The sequence below is a fragment of the Lingula anatina genome, chromosome 8, assembly GCF_051362555.1.
Source record: "Lingula anatina isolate TDL-2025a chromosome 8, LinAna3.0, whole genome shotgun sequence".
In the NCBI taxonomy this organism is placed as follows: Eukaryota; Metazoa; Brachiopoda; class Lingulata; order Lingulida; family Lingulidae; genus Lingula; species Lingula anatina.
The window spans coordinates 14,822,653-14,838,950 of record NC_141774.1 but is presented as its reverse complement, the minus strand read 5'-3'; the positions used below and the strand labels follow the sequence as shown (position 1 = coordinate 14,838,950).

Here is a 16,298-nt window from a genome sequence, read left to right as displayed (position 1 = left end):
CCTAGGGGCAACATTGGGCACATCTTTGCTAGTTTTGAAGATATGAGGGGCAAGAAAATATGCAAAGTTCAGTTCATGGTGAAAAAGTAGGTCAAAGGTCAATTTCAAGATTACAGTTTATGACTTCCTATTCAAGTTCAATAGTAACCATAGACATTTCTCTGCAAATGTTGGAGATATAAATGCCAGAAAACATGCCTAGTGCAGTTCATCATAGAAAAGTAGGTCAAAGGTCAATTTCAAGGTAACATATTGCCAGTATGACTTCCTATTCAAGTTTAACATTAATTTCGGGCTATTTCTGCTGGTTTTCGAGATACTATAGTATAAGGGATAGAAACTTGCGAAGTTCATTTCATGGTGAAAATTAGGTCAAAGGTCAATTTCAGGGTCACAGTTAGATTGCCAGTATATGACTTCCTATTCAAGTTCAATAGTAACTATGGGCGTATCTTTGCCAGTTTTGGAGATATAAAGATCAGAAAACTTGCAAAGTGCAGTTCATAATGAAAAGTAGGTCAAATGTCAATTTTAAGGTCACAGTTAGATTACCAGTATAGGACTTCCTATTCAAGTTCAATAGTGACTATGGGCGTATCTCTGCTAATTTTGGAGTAATTCACATTTTATTATCACCACTGAATATTGTGACCTTGTACTTTTTTACATAGCGCAACGCCTAAACCATATCTAATGGCTGCTTCTCCCGTGAAAATGCACAGACTGACCCCAAACTCCCAGAGATGAAAGGAGTCCCTGATTGTAACCCCTCACTATATGAGAGCTAAGGTCTGTGTAGTTTCTAAAAATTGGTACAAACAAATATATTTTTGCAGAAAATTTTGGCCTGTTTGACCTTGAAATAAAGGTCGAAATTAGTCAAATCGAAGGGCATATTTGGAATCTCCACATAAATGACTTTCGTCAGACTTCTGTAGTAATTTTTCCCATAATTCCTTCGGTTTGTGAGATATTTTGCATTGAATTTTCAAAAATTTTGACAAGCGTTCGCTTCAACGGGCGTCACGCCCAGGCCAATGCACCGACTGAGTCAAAAATACCAGGGGGTTCAAGTTGATATTATATGTGACCTACATCCAAGAGATGGGGACAGGTCCTTGCGGTCTAGAGAAGCGGTAGCGGTAACGTATCCAACGACACCCTGCGGAACTGACGGAGCCGTACGAGACGGGTCGGGACTAAAAACATGAGTACCGCCAGCGTACACGCTGGCGGTACTAATTAAATATAAAGCCATTTTATTACAAATTCACTGCAAATTCCAGCCAATAAATCACTTGATAGTAAGAGTTTGGCAGTCAACAAACTGAACGGAACGGGTGCATCGCCTAATAGACGACAGATGTAGCTGAGGGGAATGATTAAAAAAAAATCAAATTATTCAGCAGTTATGTAAATTATATTTATTTACAAAACATCAATTTTAATACATAATCCATAATACCATCAACATGAACTGCCACCTTTACTCTATGACTTTAACACCTTTATTTGTATTATCCCCCTAATCATTTCAGTACTTTAAGTACGGGTATTCAGAGTCAACCATTCCGCTCTATTTTGTAATGTTAAACCTCACAGTGAAGTTAAACTGGTATGTCATAGTGGGAATGATTACGTACCAGTGGTCTCGCTTATGTGACGTCATTCAGTATTTAGGTCACAGCCAGACGTCCCGGATGTCGACGTTAGGCCTACATCAATATGTTACCATACTAGTTACGATATCATATTTTAGATTAGGAACCTCACAAATATCCACCGCGTGACAAAAATCAAACTTTGAGATCACTAGCCTTTCAATACGAATACCATAAATCCCAACCTATTGCGTTTTGTGTACATGTAGGCCTACATGTACGTACTCAGTAATAGGCCTACATCAGAAGGCAGAAAATATATATAAAAAAATGAAATCCCTGAATAAAGTGTCAAAATTACAAAATTAACCAAAATTATTTTCATCTACCGGTACATCGTAGAAGTCTATTATAGGTAAAGTAACTTTTATCAACATTACCTCGCGCCGTACACGCAGTTTCTATGCCAATGAAAAATACCAGGCTGTCCGACATTCGTGCATTTCCTACATATATCGACAGCTTTAAGTTTTAAAAAATTGTGGAATGATATGCAGCATTACAGTGATAATATAAATGACAAAATTACAACTTACATATACATTTTCTATCATAACATATGATGTAATCTAAGAACGTCATTATCATGATTAGCAGTCTTATATTCATGTCTTTATAAATACTAATACGAGATTTGAAAAGGCACAGGAAAATGTACATGTAAATCCAAAGGCAAACGTATTTCCAGTGTTTGTACCATAATGATCTTGACCTTGTACAGTATATTCAAACTTTGTTTTGAAGCACGTCCAAATACAATAAATTACATTTTGAATTCAGCGAATTTTCCACCCAATACTTAAGTTTGGGGGCTATGATCAATCGCGAGAATAACCGGTAAACATCTAACAAGTCTACTCAAAAACCTCTACAGAAAACCGACGACTAGCTAACTTGAACCAATACTAAATGACCTCATAACAATAGTGATTTTTAATTTAAGATAAAACAAGATTGCTATACAATTCAATGTTTTTGTTGCAAAACTTTCAGCAATTTTCAAAAGATTTATTATATTTCAAGTTGGGTATATAAAACTCCAACAAGTATCCTGTTAATTTCTTTCAGAGGAGATAAATATTTTAAGTATAAATAGCAAGCCCACTGAACATAGTAAAATGTTAACAGATTATTTGATATGAAAACCTGCTGAGTCCTACCTGTATTCCCCATTCAAAAAGGTCGCGCAGTCATTCTAAACTGACAACATACACGGTACTTATTATGATACCAATATGATCATATTTGTATGCATTCATGACAAAGTATAATTAATTCCTGTATACAGGACGTTAACATGATATCCTTCGGCATTTTAGAAAATAAATACACAATTATCCATTCTTGGCTTTAATCACATTTTGTGCAAACATCCTTACAATTCTTTAACTGACCAATCCAAGTTCTTTTTACAAGTAATGCTAGGCACTTACACACGGTTCTAATATCATTAATTGCAAGTATTAACATGACTATTTTTCAGTAGTCCATGTGGACATTTGATTTAAACATATTGACAATATTTACATCAGAAAAAAAATCATCCAAAAAATTGTTCATGTGTTCCTTTTTTCAAATCATTTAGCCAAAACTGAAAATTCCATCCCTTGATGAGCATATTACATATTTGCATAAAGACTAGCTTTTCTGTTGCTAGCAACAACTTTTCTTTTCTCCAGGCATAGAAGAGCTACTACTTGTTATTGTGATAGAGTCTTTTGGCCCATCTTCATTTGTCTGCATATGTTCCTCATTTGCTAGAATCTTAAGTAGTAAAAGAAAAAATTATAAATAATATGCAATATTGCTCTAACAGCAGTTCATCAATTTTGGGGTGATAAAATGAAATGGTTGTTTGTATTTAATGCTGCTGCTGTACAAAAAAGATTGGATATCAAATCAATCAATACATCGAGTTAACTATTTGAGGGTCCCATCTTCAAAATCAATCAATCAATCAATTATGAACAAATAAAATGCTGTTGCTGTACAAAAGTTATAAGACACAAAATCAATCAATACACTGAACAAACCATCTAAATATCTGTCTTCAAAATCAATTGATCAATAAAAGTACTTAGATAATCAGTAAAATCCTGAAAGGGGTAACAACTCTTTGGATGAAATCTATATTTCATAATAAATACACTGTGAACAACTCATAGAAATGTTTAAAAAATTCCTATTTAACCACCAAAATGGCAGTCATCATAATAATTCGGGAATCTGTATTGGACCACTTGACCTCCAGGGATGTCTACTCCCCCCCCCCTCCCCCCCAAATAATCTCTTAAAAGATTAAAATAAACCAAAAAAAAAAAAAAAAAAAAAAAAATTTTTTTTTTAGAAAAAATAACAGGAACTTATTGTTGGAATGGATTCATTAGCCATCGGCAGTAATGGAAAATTGACACTTACCCCAGGAAAATTCAATTTTTTAGGGGAGGGGGGGAATGCACAGTTGTTATCCCTTTAACTTACACACACACACACATTTGGATGATCGTGACGTGTGAGAGATCTTAGCCATTGGAGCGTTTCCAGGGATCACCACGGGGAGGTGTCTCTCTCCCCCTACAGACAGCCAACCACATCGTAGAGACTTGTCAGCTGCATCATTGCCCAAGGTTGGACTCACTTAAGTTGTTAGACGAAAGAGCTAAAGACTGGCTTCAAAATGCCAATATAACCCTTTGATTTATGATTCCTGAGTGTACATTATCTGGATGAAACAGACATATGCATATATATACACACACGCATTGTATAAAAGGATTACCTTTGTCACCAAAAACCTTGCTGCCTCATCAATGTTGATATTCTCTTTAGCAGAGGTCTCAAACCAGCCAGCAAACGCCTTATCTTTACAGTACTCGTCCATCTGACCTGCATTGTTGACCAGACCCTCCTTGGCTTGATCACACTGGAAAAGAGGGCATGTCATAATATAATGTATCAATCTCAAAAATACAATGTATCAATCTCAAAAATACAATGTATCATTCTAAAAAAATACTCCTTGGCTTGATCACACTGAAACAGAAGGCAAGTCATAATACAATGTATCAATCTCAAAAATACAATGTATCAATCTCAAAATACAATGTATCATTCTCAAAAAATACTCCTTGGCTTGATCACACTGAAACAGAGGGCAAGTCATAATACAATGTATCAATCTCAAAAAATACTCCTTGGCTTGATCACACTGAAACAGAGGGCATGCAATAATACAATGTGTCAGTCTCAAAAATACAATGTATCAATCTCAAAGATGCAATGTATCACTGTCAAAGATACAATGTATCAAGCTCAAAAATACACCTTGGCTTGGTAACACTGTAACAGAGGTCAGGTCAATTCAATGCATTAATCTCAAAAATTCATTAAAATACATAATGACAAAATAAATTAATCAGTAAATTAATTAATAAATAAAAGAAGTTGTGTCACAATAAAATTGATCATTCTCAAATGTAAATAAAATTAAAATAATCAAAATTCAAACTGAAAATAATTATAAATCCAGCCTGGTACTCCGTAATAAAATTCAATTTGAAATTGTACTCATTACATGATTGCATAGTTTTATAAACTTATATCTAATTAGGTAACTCCAATTCAGATAAAGCCCTTTACTTCAATGGTAAGTTAACTTAATTTGGTTATATACCTTGTTTGCTAACAATACACATGGTATACTGCTACCATCAGGAAGTTGTACTTTACTGTCTAGGTCGTTCTTCCATTTCTGCACAGCATCAAACGTTGACGCTCTCGTCACGTCAAATACAATAAAACATCCTACAGCCTCTTTGTAATAGACCCTGGTCATGTTCCCAAACCTTTCTTGACCTAAAGAGACAATTTGTTTTAAAAAAATAAAAGAAAGTCTGGTACTTATATACATTAGGCAAAATAAATTAGTAAAATACATTGGTAATAATATGCAATAGGATTCTTATCTTTATAGTTTTCACCTGAGAGTAAAATGGGGTTTGGAAGTTATGTAATAACTTTCAAATGTATAAATGTATAATTATCTACAACTGAGGAAAACAAGATGCACTGAGTACTCATTCGTCCTTTTATTCACTTTGTTGCTACACTATTGCACTATATATAAATATATATCTTGCTCCAGGAGTTCTCTGCTTGTATGTGCATACTACAACAATTACTCAATATATTCAAACAGCAAAAATTAATACCCCCTAAATGCTTTGTACGTTATATTTAAAAATGCAGACTTTAAAACAATTTATAAGTTAACTAGTTTCAATTCAGACAAGTCAACTGCTGTGAGCATGTGAACATGATTAATCTCTATAAAAAATCTTAACAGTAATGAGGTTCGAAAATTTCCAGTAATCACCACCTATTGGTTGCACACTTTACCTGCAATATCCCATAGCTGTAATCTTATCAGTGTGTCGGAGTCCCAGTTTATGACCTTCAGTGCAAAATCAACACCTATCTGAGGCACAGTCAAGGGGGCATCACAATGAACCATAAATGATACGGTAATTATTCAATAAGTATGAACAAAAACGATGAAATCTATTTTCAAAATAAATGCATTGTTGGTGATACAATATGAAATTCTGTATGAAGTGAGTCCATTTTGTATCAGGAAAATCAATTTTGTATTGAAGACTGAAAAGGATAAAGCCCCCGGAATATTTTCAAATATTGGGAAAAGTTGGATGATTGCAATGTGTGCATAACTGCCCTACAAATTCAGGAAAACACGTGCAAAGACATAATTGTTTGCAACAAGCAGGGAGATCAAACAGTATTTTTTAAAATCAAAACAGAGAAAAGTATTGTCTGTGCACCATGTCTATAGCAACAGTAAATCTACACTTGTTCATTGTTTTCCGGAAAGGTGGGTGGGTGGGTGTGGGGTGTTGCCGGGGGGGGGGGGGGGGGGGGGGGGGGGGGGCAGAGAAGAGGGGGGTTCCATTAATAACACTGTATTGTTTTTATTAGAATGCATCATTAGACATTTTGTGCCTGTGGAGAGAAAATTCCATTTATCTCAATTCAATTCAGATTTCTCTGGTCATATGGTGTATACCACTAGTAGTTGGTGTGCTTGTAATGTGTTGGGTGGGGGATAGATTGAGATACAGAGGAATTTTACTCATCACACTTGATTGATTTCTCCTGGAATATCCCCGAGGTTTCTGCTTAAAGGCCTATGAAGGAATGACAGGGAATTCCCACAACAGCACTTTCACTTTCACTTCTAATGAGTTGTAAACACAAAATAATGGCATTCTTTTTTAGCAGCACTTTCACTTTAACTACCCATTGTTGTCAAATACAAAAGGGGGATTTCTTGGAAAAATGTACACATATGAGAAAGTGGGGAATAACCGCTTAAAAATCCCAATTACTTTCGGTTTCTGTTGCTTTCTGTACACTGAGTTATAAATAAAGACTTAATGCATATTCCTCAAACCTCCAAGCAGTACACAGTGTTTTAATATCTATGTCAGGTATGTATTGAGGCTCATTTCCAATGACACTATGAACTACATAGATCGATCAAACTTCTCATGGACCCTCATTGTATGCAATCAGTTTGACAGACCACAATTCCTCTGTTTCCAACATCCTCATATAATCACCAGCTTTTCTGTAATTCTACTCAACGCCAGGAGGCGGCGTGTTAATCTGTTCATCTCATCGCATTCAGCAAGAATCCACGCGGAGTTGGATCGATCTATGTTTCATTGGGAATGAGATTTTAGTTTACAGATCATTTAACCAATAAGTGACATGTGACAGTTATATCTTGTAAATACTAGTACACAGTAAGTCAATTTGCAAACATCATTCTGCCGTATTATTCAGACAAGTCCTTTATTAATTTTTGATAATTATAATTTTTTTTAAAATCTAAAGTACAATCCAATGTGGAAAGAAATTTTTTCCAGCCTGGCCAAAAGGGCATTTTGCTCACCCTCCCCCCCCCCCCCTTTCATCACCCCAGACAGTTACATACACTTAATATGTTGACTATTCACATCACAGCCAAAATTTTCCTACTTCAAGATGACAGGAAGAAGTCCACGTCAAGCAGAGACAGGTTTAGGGTCTGTATGATTTAAACCCCAACCACTAGGCCCCCCTACCACACCCCTGCCCCCAAGATAGGCTAGCTCATGACCAACATGACAGCTGGGTATTCTAACACATCGTTTTCACCTGAGGGGCTTCCTCATTGTACTCTATAATGATGTAACCAAGAGACTGGTCCCCTCCAGCTAAAGATGCAAACATCAGATAGCAACTTCAGCTGATGACCAGACAACGTAAGATTCATTGCTGTAATATGTTTCATATGGCACTGTACTAGGGTGAACAGAGTACCGATGCACTGTTTTTAACTGAAGATTTACACAGGGCACTGAGATTAATGCATGCTGAGGTACAAATAAAAATAAAATATAATTATTTGATAATCACAATGGTTCCCTAACCTGTAACCTTTTAATTTCAATAAGTAGTAGAAGTTTTTTCTATCTACAACTAAACATTCCTAATAGTACTGACGTTACTTGCCAGGTGTTAATGATTTCTGTAGTCAGGCAGCTAGATTATAAGTCATACTTAGCTAGATATCTAACAGTACTCTTTTATTTATATCATCCAAGGTGTCCATCAGCAACCAGCTATAAATTAGCCAAATTAAGTTAAAGATATATACATTACATATCTAATACTTGCCTGGAAACAAAAGAATTGCTAGAGGAATACTTGCCTGACATGAAATGGATTTTTTTTAATAAAATACTTTCTAACCAAATTTCTAACACTGCCCCCCCCCCCCCCCCCCCCCCCCCCCCCACTCTGAGACCTACTTGCCCAACATGCAACATTTTGTTGGTTTTGACATTGTGTTGTAGATGTGGCATTGTGTTGGGTGTGACAGTGTGGTAGATGTGACATTGTGTTGGTTGTGACAGTGTGGTAGATGTGACAATGAGATGGCTGTGACAGTGTGGTAGATGTGACAATGAGACGGCTGTGACAGTGTGGTAGGTGTGACATTGTGTTGGTTGTGACAGTGTGGCAGATGTGACAATGAGATGGCTGTGACAGTGTGGTAGATGTGACATAAGAGTCAGTTGTGACAGTGTGGTAGGTGTTACAGTGTGTTGGTTGTGACAGAGAATGCGTTGTGACACTTTATGTGATTTTCTGAAATGCATAACTGCCTTGCCCTAAACACTGACAAATGAACTGAAATAAATGAGATGGACCTATCAAGTGGCAACGGCCAGGCAAAAACAAGAAAGAGGGTGCTCAGTGCCAGGGTGAGGTTGATACCTTATGTGCCAATGAGATGAAGATGTTAAATTGAGTAAATAACCATTAACGTAAGTGGCACATCCAGTGTGCATCATGATAAAAGGATACAGTAGCTCTGTAGTGCTGTGAGAAGAACTGATGAACATATCTTTTGATAATACTGGTTTTTCCTGTGCCAAGCTCTCCTATTACCAAAATCTTATACAGGTGCTCCTTCTTCTCTGCTGCTGCCTAGGGAAATGATTAGAAAAAATAAACTTAGCAAAATGATTAAGACACCAGACAACTATTTGGAAGCCTGGACAATAAAATTCTGTCTTTTTCTTGACCTCTCTCTTTCTCTCTCTCTCTCACACACACACACACACATCAGACTTTACGAAAGGCCAAAAAATCTGTCAGACATTCGGTCTGACAAGCTTGAAAATTCTGTCAGACCGAAACAAAATCTGTCAGACCGAAGTAAAATAATAAAAAATATGAACCGTTATTCATCTTTTCATGTGTATTTTCTAACGTTTTAAATCATTGACATTAAATCAATTATTAAATTTTTGATATATATTTATTTGTAAAAAAGTAAAATAAGAAAAAAAAAATAGGCAAAAAATTACTTGCATAACAAGTTGCATTTTATTTAATGAAAAAGATCCCGTGGAATGACACAAGGACTAAAAACAATACAAGTATGAAGAATGTGTAGCTAGAAATATCAAATGTATACATGTCCATAAAAACGTCTGTTAATCAGATAACCATTTCACACATTGTTTTTGGCAATAACATATGCATTTTGAAACAGCACAATTGAAGCTTTGACAGGGACTGTCCGGTCCGAGTCTAAGTTTCTTCTTCATTTTATTTCTTTTTTTATAAAAAGAAACTCAAACTGTGAGCTTTCATCAAGTTCATGTGCACTTTCTCCAACTAGTGGTGAACGGTACATGCAAATACGTAGGCCTACATATGTTCCATAATTTAAGAACCCGTAATAAAGCTGTAACATTTATGTTGCTATTGATCAAAATGATAACTTTAGTACTCCTGACACTCGGCACACACTATTTTCCTCTCCTACAGATCATTAGTCCGCCAGGGCCTACCTTCTTTCCAATTTTAATAAACTTCCGTTTCTCTTCCTCACTTCATTTTCATTTTTGCCACGCTTTGCACCAACGAAGTGTTTAAAGTTCAACAACGTCATTTCTAAGCAAAAGGCTTATCCATGAGTACTATTTACGACTGATAATGAAGAAACAGAGGATCAAGTCTGTAAAAACGCAAATAGCACGAGCACATGTGTTGCGGCCATTTTGTTGTGTAGGGGTATAACGAAAACGAAAACGAGACTGTACATTACATCATTCAGGAACCCCCCAACCTCAGCCAGTCACAAAATAGTATTTGTGAGTGAAACTGAGGTTAATAAATTATATATATTTACTTGGGAACTCCCCGAGATTTTCACCCCGTCTCTCTTTTTGAATGAAGTAAAATATATTGTCCAGAAAAGAAACAACAACGTATTCCTTATATTTACACATTCCCAGTCAGTTTGAAAACTCGCCGGACATAAGGTCCGACGATACAGGATTTTTTATCGGACCGAGACGAAATTTGCCAGGCATGTCCGACGGTCCGACGCCTTTCGTAAAGTCTGACACATACACACACACACACACACACAGACACACTAGTACACTTAAGCCAACCAAACATATGAAGGTTCACTGAAACCACAATGCCCCTATCTAAAATATAAGAATTATACTAGTATCACTTACTAGTTTTCATGACTATGTCTCCTTTCTTATCTGATATCATATATTTACCTAGGGTATTACGTGTTTGCTTGGAAGTGATTGCACACACTATACAAGTCAACCCAGTTGCTATCTGTATCTTACTTGGCTTAAGTCACAACAAAGTCAAATGTCTCATTCATTATCCTTAGTCATACTGGTATATATTAAAATTTTCACCAAATAAATGCATTAATGTATTGGTATTGAACACCATTAATTCCATGGCGGGTCGAAACGCTTAGATGAGAAGAATAAACTACCTAAGCATAAATCTCGCAATTTGAAAATAAAAAAGGGCCAAAAAGGTGCTATTTGAGAATGACTCATATTTCAGTGATATGATTCAATCCATTAAGTTTAAGCATAATAATACAGTTTCCATTTATTTCCTTAACAGTGAAAAGTGCACAGGGATGACGCCAACAATAGTTGATAATGATAATAATAATAATAAAACATATCAGCATCACATGTCTTTTAACAAGGTCAAAGAACCGCTTTTAGCGTCACACCATAAGGAAGTCTGTTGATAAAATGTTGATACTTCTGTGAAGATAAGAAACAGCCCACTTCTTGCCTTCTAGTAGGTTCCTGTACCTTAAGGTTGGGTGCAGGTGAACAACAGATCTACAGTCCAAATACTGCAAGATCATTTCTATTCAACTGAACTCCGTATATATATATATATATATATAAATATATATATATATATATATATATATATATATATATATATTAGTTTTTTCTAACATCCAAAATCAAAATATGAGTTCAAACTTCCTATAACAAATAAAAGTTTATTTGATACTGTATGTATCACATCTTGCTCAAATCTGTCAAAAAAGCTAAAATATATATACAAAAATGTGTCCATTTCAGACATGAGACAATCAGTGCAAAGTTCAGTCTATGTCAGTATATACTAGTAATCATTTCATATACTAACTAGTATAATCATTCTCATAGCAAAAATCACAGCAATAATGTGACAAGTCTGTTAATTAACCGAAAAACTGCCCAGACCCCCCCCCCACCGTCTCCACTCCCCTCATTTTCCATACATCCTGAGCCAGAGGGTTTGATATAAGGTTAACTGGACACAAGTTACAGCAGTGATTTACGATACAGTAATGAATCTTCCTCTTCTGGCACAGTAAAGTTATCTTCCCTCTAAATCTTGTGCCAAGGTCTAAATGACACTGATGTAAGCTAGCCTTGAAGCAAATGTCTCCACATGGTCATGGCAAAAAGTGTGCTCCGAACAAATCGAACCATTATGCTAGCATCACTGTAGGTAACTACTGAACTGTGAATGACCTCTTTTCTTTGAGGTAAAAATATACATAATCAGCAACCGACAACGACCTAAATTTGGATTTTTCTATGTTTACAGAGGTCTACATATCCTACATAGCTATACTATTATCTTCCCTAATTTAAGACTTGACAGTGAGTTGTAGTTTGGGGAATTTTGACTTTTATAGGCAGAAATTTACCAGATATTTTACACTAAGCTGCTATAATACCACCTTTCAATGTGCTGTCACACAGTGCACTTTTTCTTGTTGACTGGACCACAAACACCTTTTTACACAAAAACTTATATAAGCAATAATATCTGTGGATAAATTTCAGAAAAAGACCCCTCCCCCCTCAACCCCACTCTTATATTTCAGGCTGACGACACAATGCTCAGTGTTTTGTGGAAAAATATGTGCGCACAAACATACGCATGCAATGACACACACACATACACACACACATACACATCCAAACCTTCATCTAGCTCTACCATGAGCCATCTTAGTAACCTCACTATATCTATCAAATGCTAAATGTCTGAAATGAGTAATCATATAACAATACATGCATATGATATGCTACTCTGTCCACTGTACATGACGATGAAAAATATCAGGGAGTTGAAGTCATCTGATTTGTAAATTGTGACGTTTCAAGATAAGAAGAACAATACGACATAATATACACATGACCCATTGATCAAACCACCACCTATAATATATATATTACTTTGTACACTTTAAGACAGTGTACACTTTAAGACAGTTTTATAAACACTGGAACGTTGACTTGCACCCTTTTTAGATGCAAGGCAACAGATCACTGATAGCACTGCATACCCAATACCGGTCAGCACTTTTACAACTTGAGTCGAGAATGTCAAAAATTAACCCTACTTTCAAACCCGGTTTTCGGATAGAAAAAAACAAGTGAGATCTAACCCCTATTAACAGTCACAGGCGCTGCGTTCACATGTAAGAAATTATAAATTTGGTTTCACTCTAAGTGGTCAGTTTTAGAAAGCTGTGGAAGAAACTTACCATGGTTCTATCTCGGTTCAAAGTTGACAATCACATGACATGTGTTCTGCCCAGTCTCGATTTGGAGTCAAGTGGACAAGACAGTCCACAACCAAAGCGATCATGACGTGAACTAGGTGACTGATAAATTACGTGTGAGTGTCATCATATTTGTCGAATGCTGGTCTCGTGTTTTGTTAGGTCTTTTAAGTTATCATCAGGAGGCAAAGATCAATGACGTTGCAGTATTTTTAAATGATGATGTATCAGTTAACATATACATAACTTTTAACTAATTAAGCAGGTTAATTAGTATTAACTGCATGGCTTACTTAAAGTTTACTGGTTCCAAATTTTGGAAGAACTTATTTTTATATAAAACAGATAAAATAGAGAAATTTATATATCATCATTAGCTCTTCACTTTGGCAATCGATCATTAATTAATTAATTCATTCATTAATTAAATTATTTATTTATTTATTTATTTATTATTATTATTATTATTATTATTATTATTATTATTATTATTATTATATCAAAGGCACACTACAATACGGATTACGTATACCAATGCAGGCTATTTAATTGCTTTCCCAGATTTAACTATGGCAGGTCAAATCAACTTTATCGATCTACACAAAATTAACTATGTACAGAAAATCGTAGTAAGAAAATAGGGAAAACAAAAAAAAAAAAAAAAAATATATATATATATATATATATATATATATATATATATATATATATATATATATATATATATATATATATTAATTACACCCACTGCCAGCCAGGTGTTTGAAAGAATAACTGAATTCCTGTGGCAAGAGACATGTATACAGTGTAGGCCTACGCGCACGGGGACAAAGAGGAACTAGGTCGAGTTACGTAAAGCTACGTCGTACGGTTTGATAAGGTGTACAAGAGGTAAAGCAGAGAACACGACCACTTTAGGCCTTTAGATTGAAAATAAACCGGCGAACAGAGCTGCTAACTTGTACTAGGCTCGACTGTTGGCCATTTTAAGTATAACATTTCTTCTTATTCTGATTGTTATTGTTAAGCATTATTTGTATGAATAAAGTAAATCTCTTCAAGCGCGATTTTTTTCTCTCGAGTGCTTTCTCTCTTTCTCTCTCTCCACTGAGACCTCTCGCGGGGTGGAGGTGGGGGCTTGGGTTTGGAACCACCCTTTGCAGGGGAAAGGTCCGTAAAAAACATCTTGGTACACGAGTTGTCATGGTGGAAGGTCCCTTTTTTCAGAATTTTTTTTTTATTATTATTGCTGGCTACATGCCTTCTCTCTCTCTCTCTCTCTCTCTCTCTCTCTCTCTCTCTCTCTCTCTCTCTAAAGCATACGCGCGCACACACACACACACGAACACACACACACAAACACACACACACACACACCAATCTGGCAATTCCACCTAGTTACTAACCTCCTCAGCTGAATCTTCCTCCTCATCCCTCGGGTCCAGAATGACAGCCGACTGCATCCTATAAGTGACCGAGGCAATGACCGGCTGGTCGCGAGCTGATGCCATTTTTAAATCGGAAACAATGTTAAGACCTGCGGGCTGAGCTGTCATGGAATTGTACGGTTATCAATGACAATTGTTTGGGACTTGCTTGCTTGTTTCTCTTTGCAGCTCCCGTGGAAAATGTCTGCAATGACAGTTATTTACTTATAGAGACGTTTCAAAAATTTCCATGCCCTTTTTGATTTCTTTTTTTTTTTTTTTTTTTTTTTTTTCAAAATTGTCGTCTACTTCTCAACATCCCAATGTACACACTATCCGTACTATTCACTTACTATTGCACTGGTATAAAAAGACATGAACAGAGACTGTAGATCTAGAGTTTAGCGTGAACATGCATGTATCCACTGCGCTGTATGTTTTCACTGTTTTCAGTTGTATTTTGCCGTCCTTGCTCTTCTCCTGTGTTCAACAACGTTAATACAGCAAATATTCAGAATAATGACAGTCCAGTTCCGTTGTCCTGGTCATGCTAATTCAAAATGTTCTGCATCGGCGCCCACTTTATCAACTTTTATCTCAGATCCGTCTCACAGAAGAGCGTCAACTCCTCGTCCAGCTGTTCTGCTCGTCTCTTCCCCAAATGGCCGTCCAATTTTTCTCTCTAAAATTTTAATCGAGTTTATAAAAATATTAAAGGAGATACTCATGCAAGGATCCTGTGTACTTTGTGAAGTTGGAACATGTATTGTAACGCAGAGTTCACACATACACGCCACCATTAAGTTTTTACAACAATTAACGCGTGCGTCACGGCCGATGTTTGGAGTTCATCTGCGGTTCAACGCCCGAAACACGTACAGATACCCTGGGCAGTCTGTCCTGATCATAGATAAACACACACAAAATTATCACGTCAATTGCCTAATGTCAAGTCATCTATCCCTTTAAATGTGATTAAAGCACGGTACGTCATTGCCGTTGATTTGCCAAGATCTAGAGGAAAAAGCGAAAAAGCTCAGACAATTTGCCCTGTGACCCTAGATGTAGCCCTAACTAATACGTTCACCCCAGAACCCATTCACCTGTTTCCGTGACCTCTTTGGTCCGCCGCCGATCACTGTACGCCAGTGTGTACTCTACAGGTAAACAATTCAGTAAACCGCCCCTTTCAAAATAGCCAGCTTGCTTTATTAATCTTTACGTTTTACGCTCGATGGCTCTCCATTCCTTTTGGCGTAAGGTAATGCTTTTTGTGTAGACTGTTTGAGTACCGGGGAAGTTCGTAGCCGAAAGTACGGTAGAGTACTCTAAATAGCAACCTTACCGTACGATTTTTCCCCTCAAATTGGCAAGTTTCACTTAATAAAGTCAATGCTGATTTAATATGGTTATCCACTTAGGGATTTCACGGTAAATCGTATTTTCTTGGAAAAACTTAAACAAAAAAGAACATTTTTCTGTACTCACATATCAATGATTGACGCTATCTTACACTTTGATTTGATGTTTTTTTTTAACCATTTCTAATTATACCATTTCGAGTGTCAGTCTTTACTGTGCATTAAAGCGGGAACTATCGACATAAGTTACCTTTATTTCATTTAAAATATTGAGGTTTAAATTGGAAATTGTCGAGTGGCTTTCCACGGCATGGAGAGAATTTTTTCAAACGTGGTAGTATTTCTTGATACATGTCGATAC

General features: G+C 36.2%; 1 protein-coding gene across 2 annotated transcripts; it reads right to left on the bottom strand.

Annotated features, from left to right (window-relative positions):
- Positions 1–1,409: 1,409 nt before the first annotated feature.
- LOC106165386 (ras-related protein Rab-32-like) lies at positions 1,410–14,627 on the bottom strand. Of its 2 annotated transcripts, none has more exons than XM_086994007.1 (6): positions 14,556–14,627; positions 9,093–9,215; positions 6,060–6,138; positions 5,335–5,516; positions 4,441–4,584; positions 1,410–3,425 (listed from the first exon to the last, which is right to left on the bottom strand). In XM_086994007.1, exons 1-6 carry the CDS (start codon positions 14,610–14,612, stop codon positions 3,315–3,317), a joined length of 696 nt encoding a protein of 231 aa, XP_086850133.1. In that variant the 5' UTR covers positions 14,613–14,627; the 3' UTR covers positions 1,410–3,314. The 2 variants fall into 2 exon arrangements, with proteins under 2 accessions (XP_086850133.1, XP_086850134.1); XM_086994008.1 differs by lacking the exon at positions 14,556–14,627 and adding an exon at positions 13,132–13,294.
- Between the last annotated feature and the right edge of the window lie 1,671 nt (positions 14,628–16,298).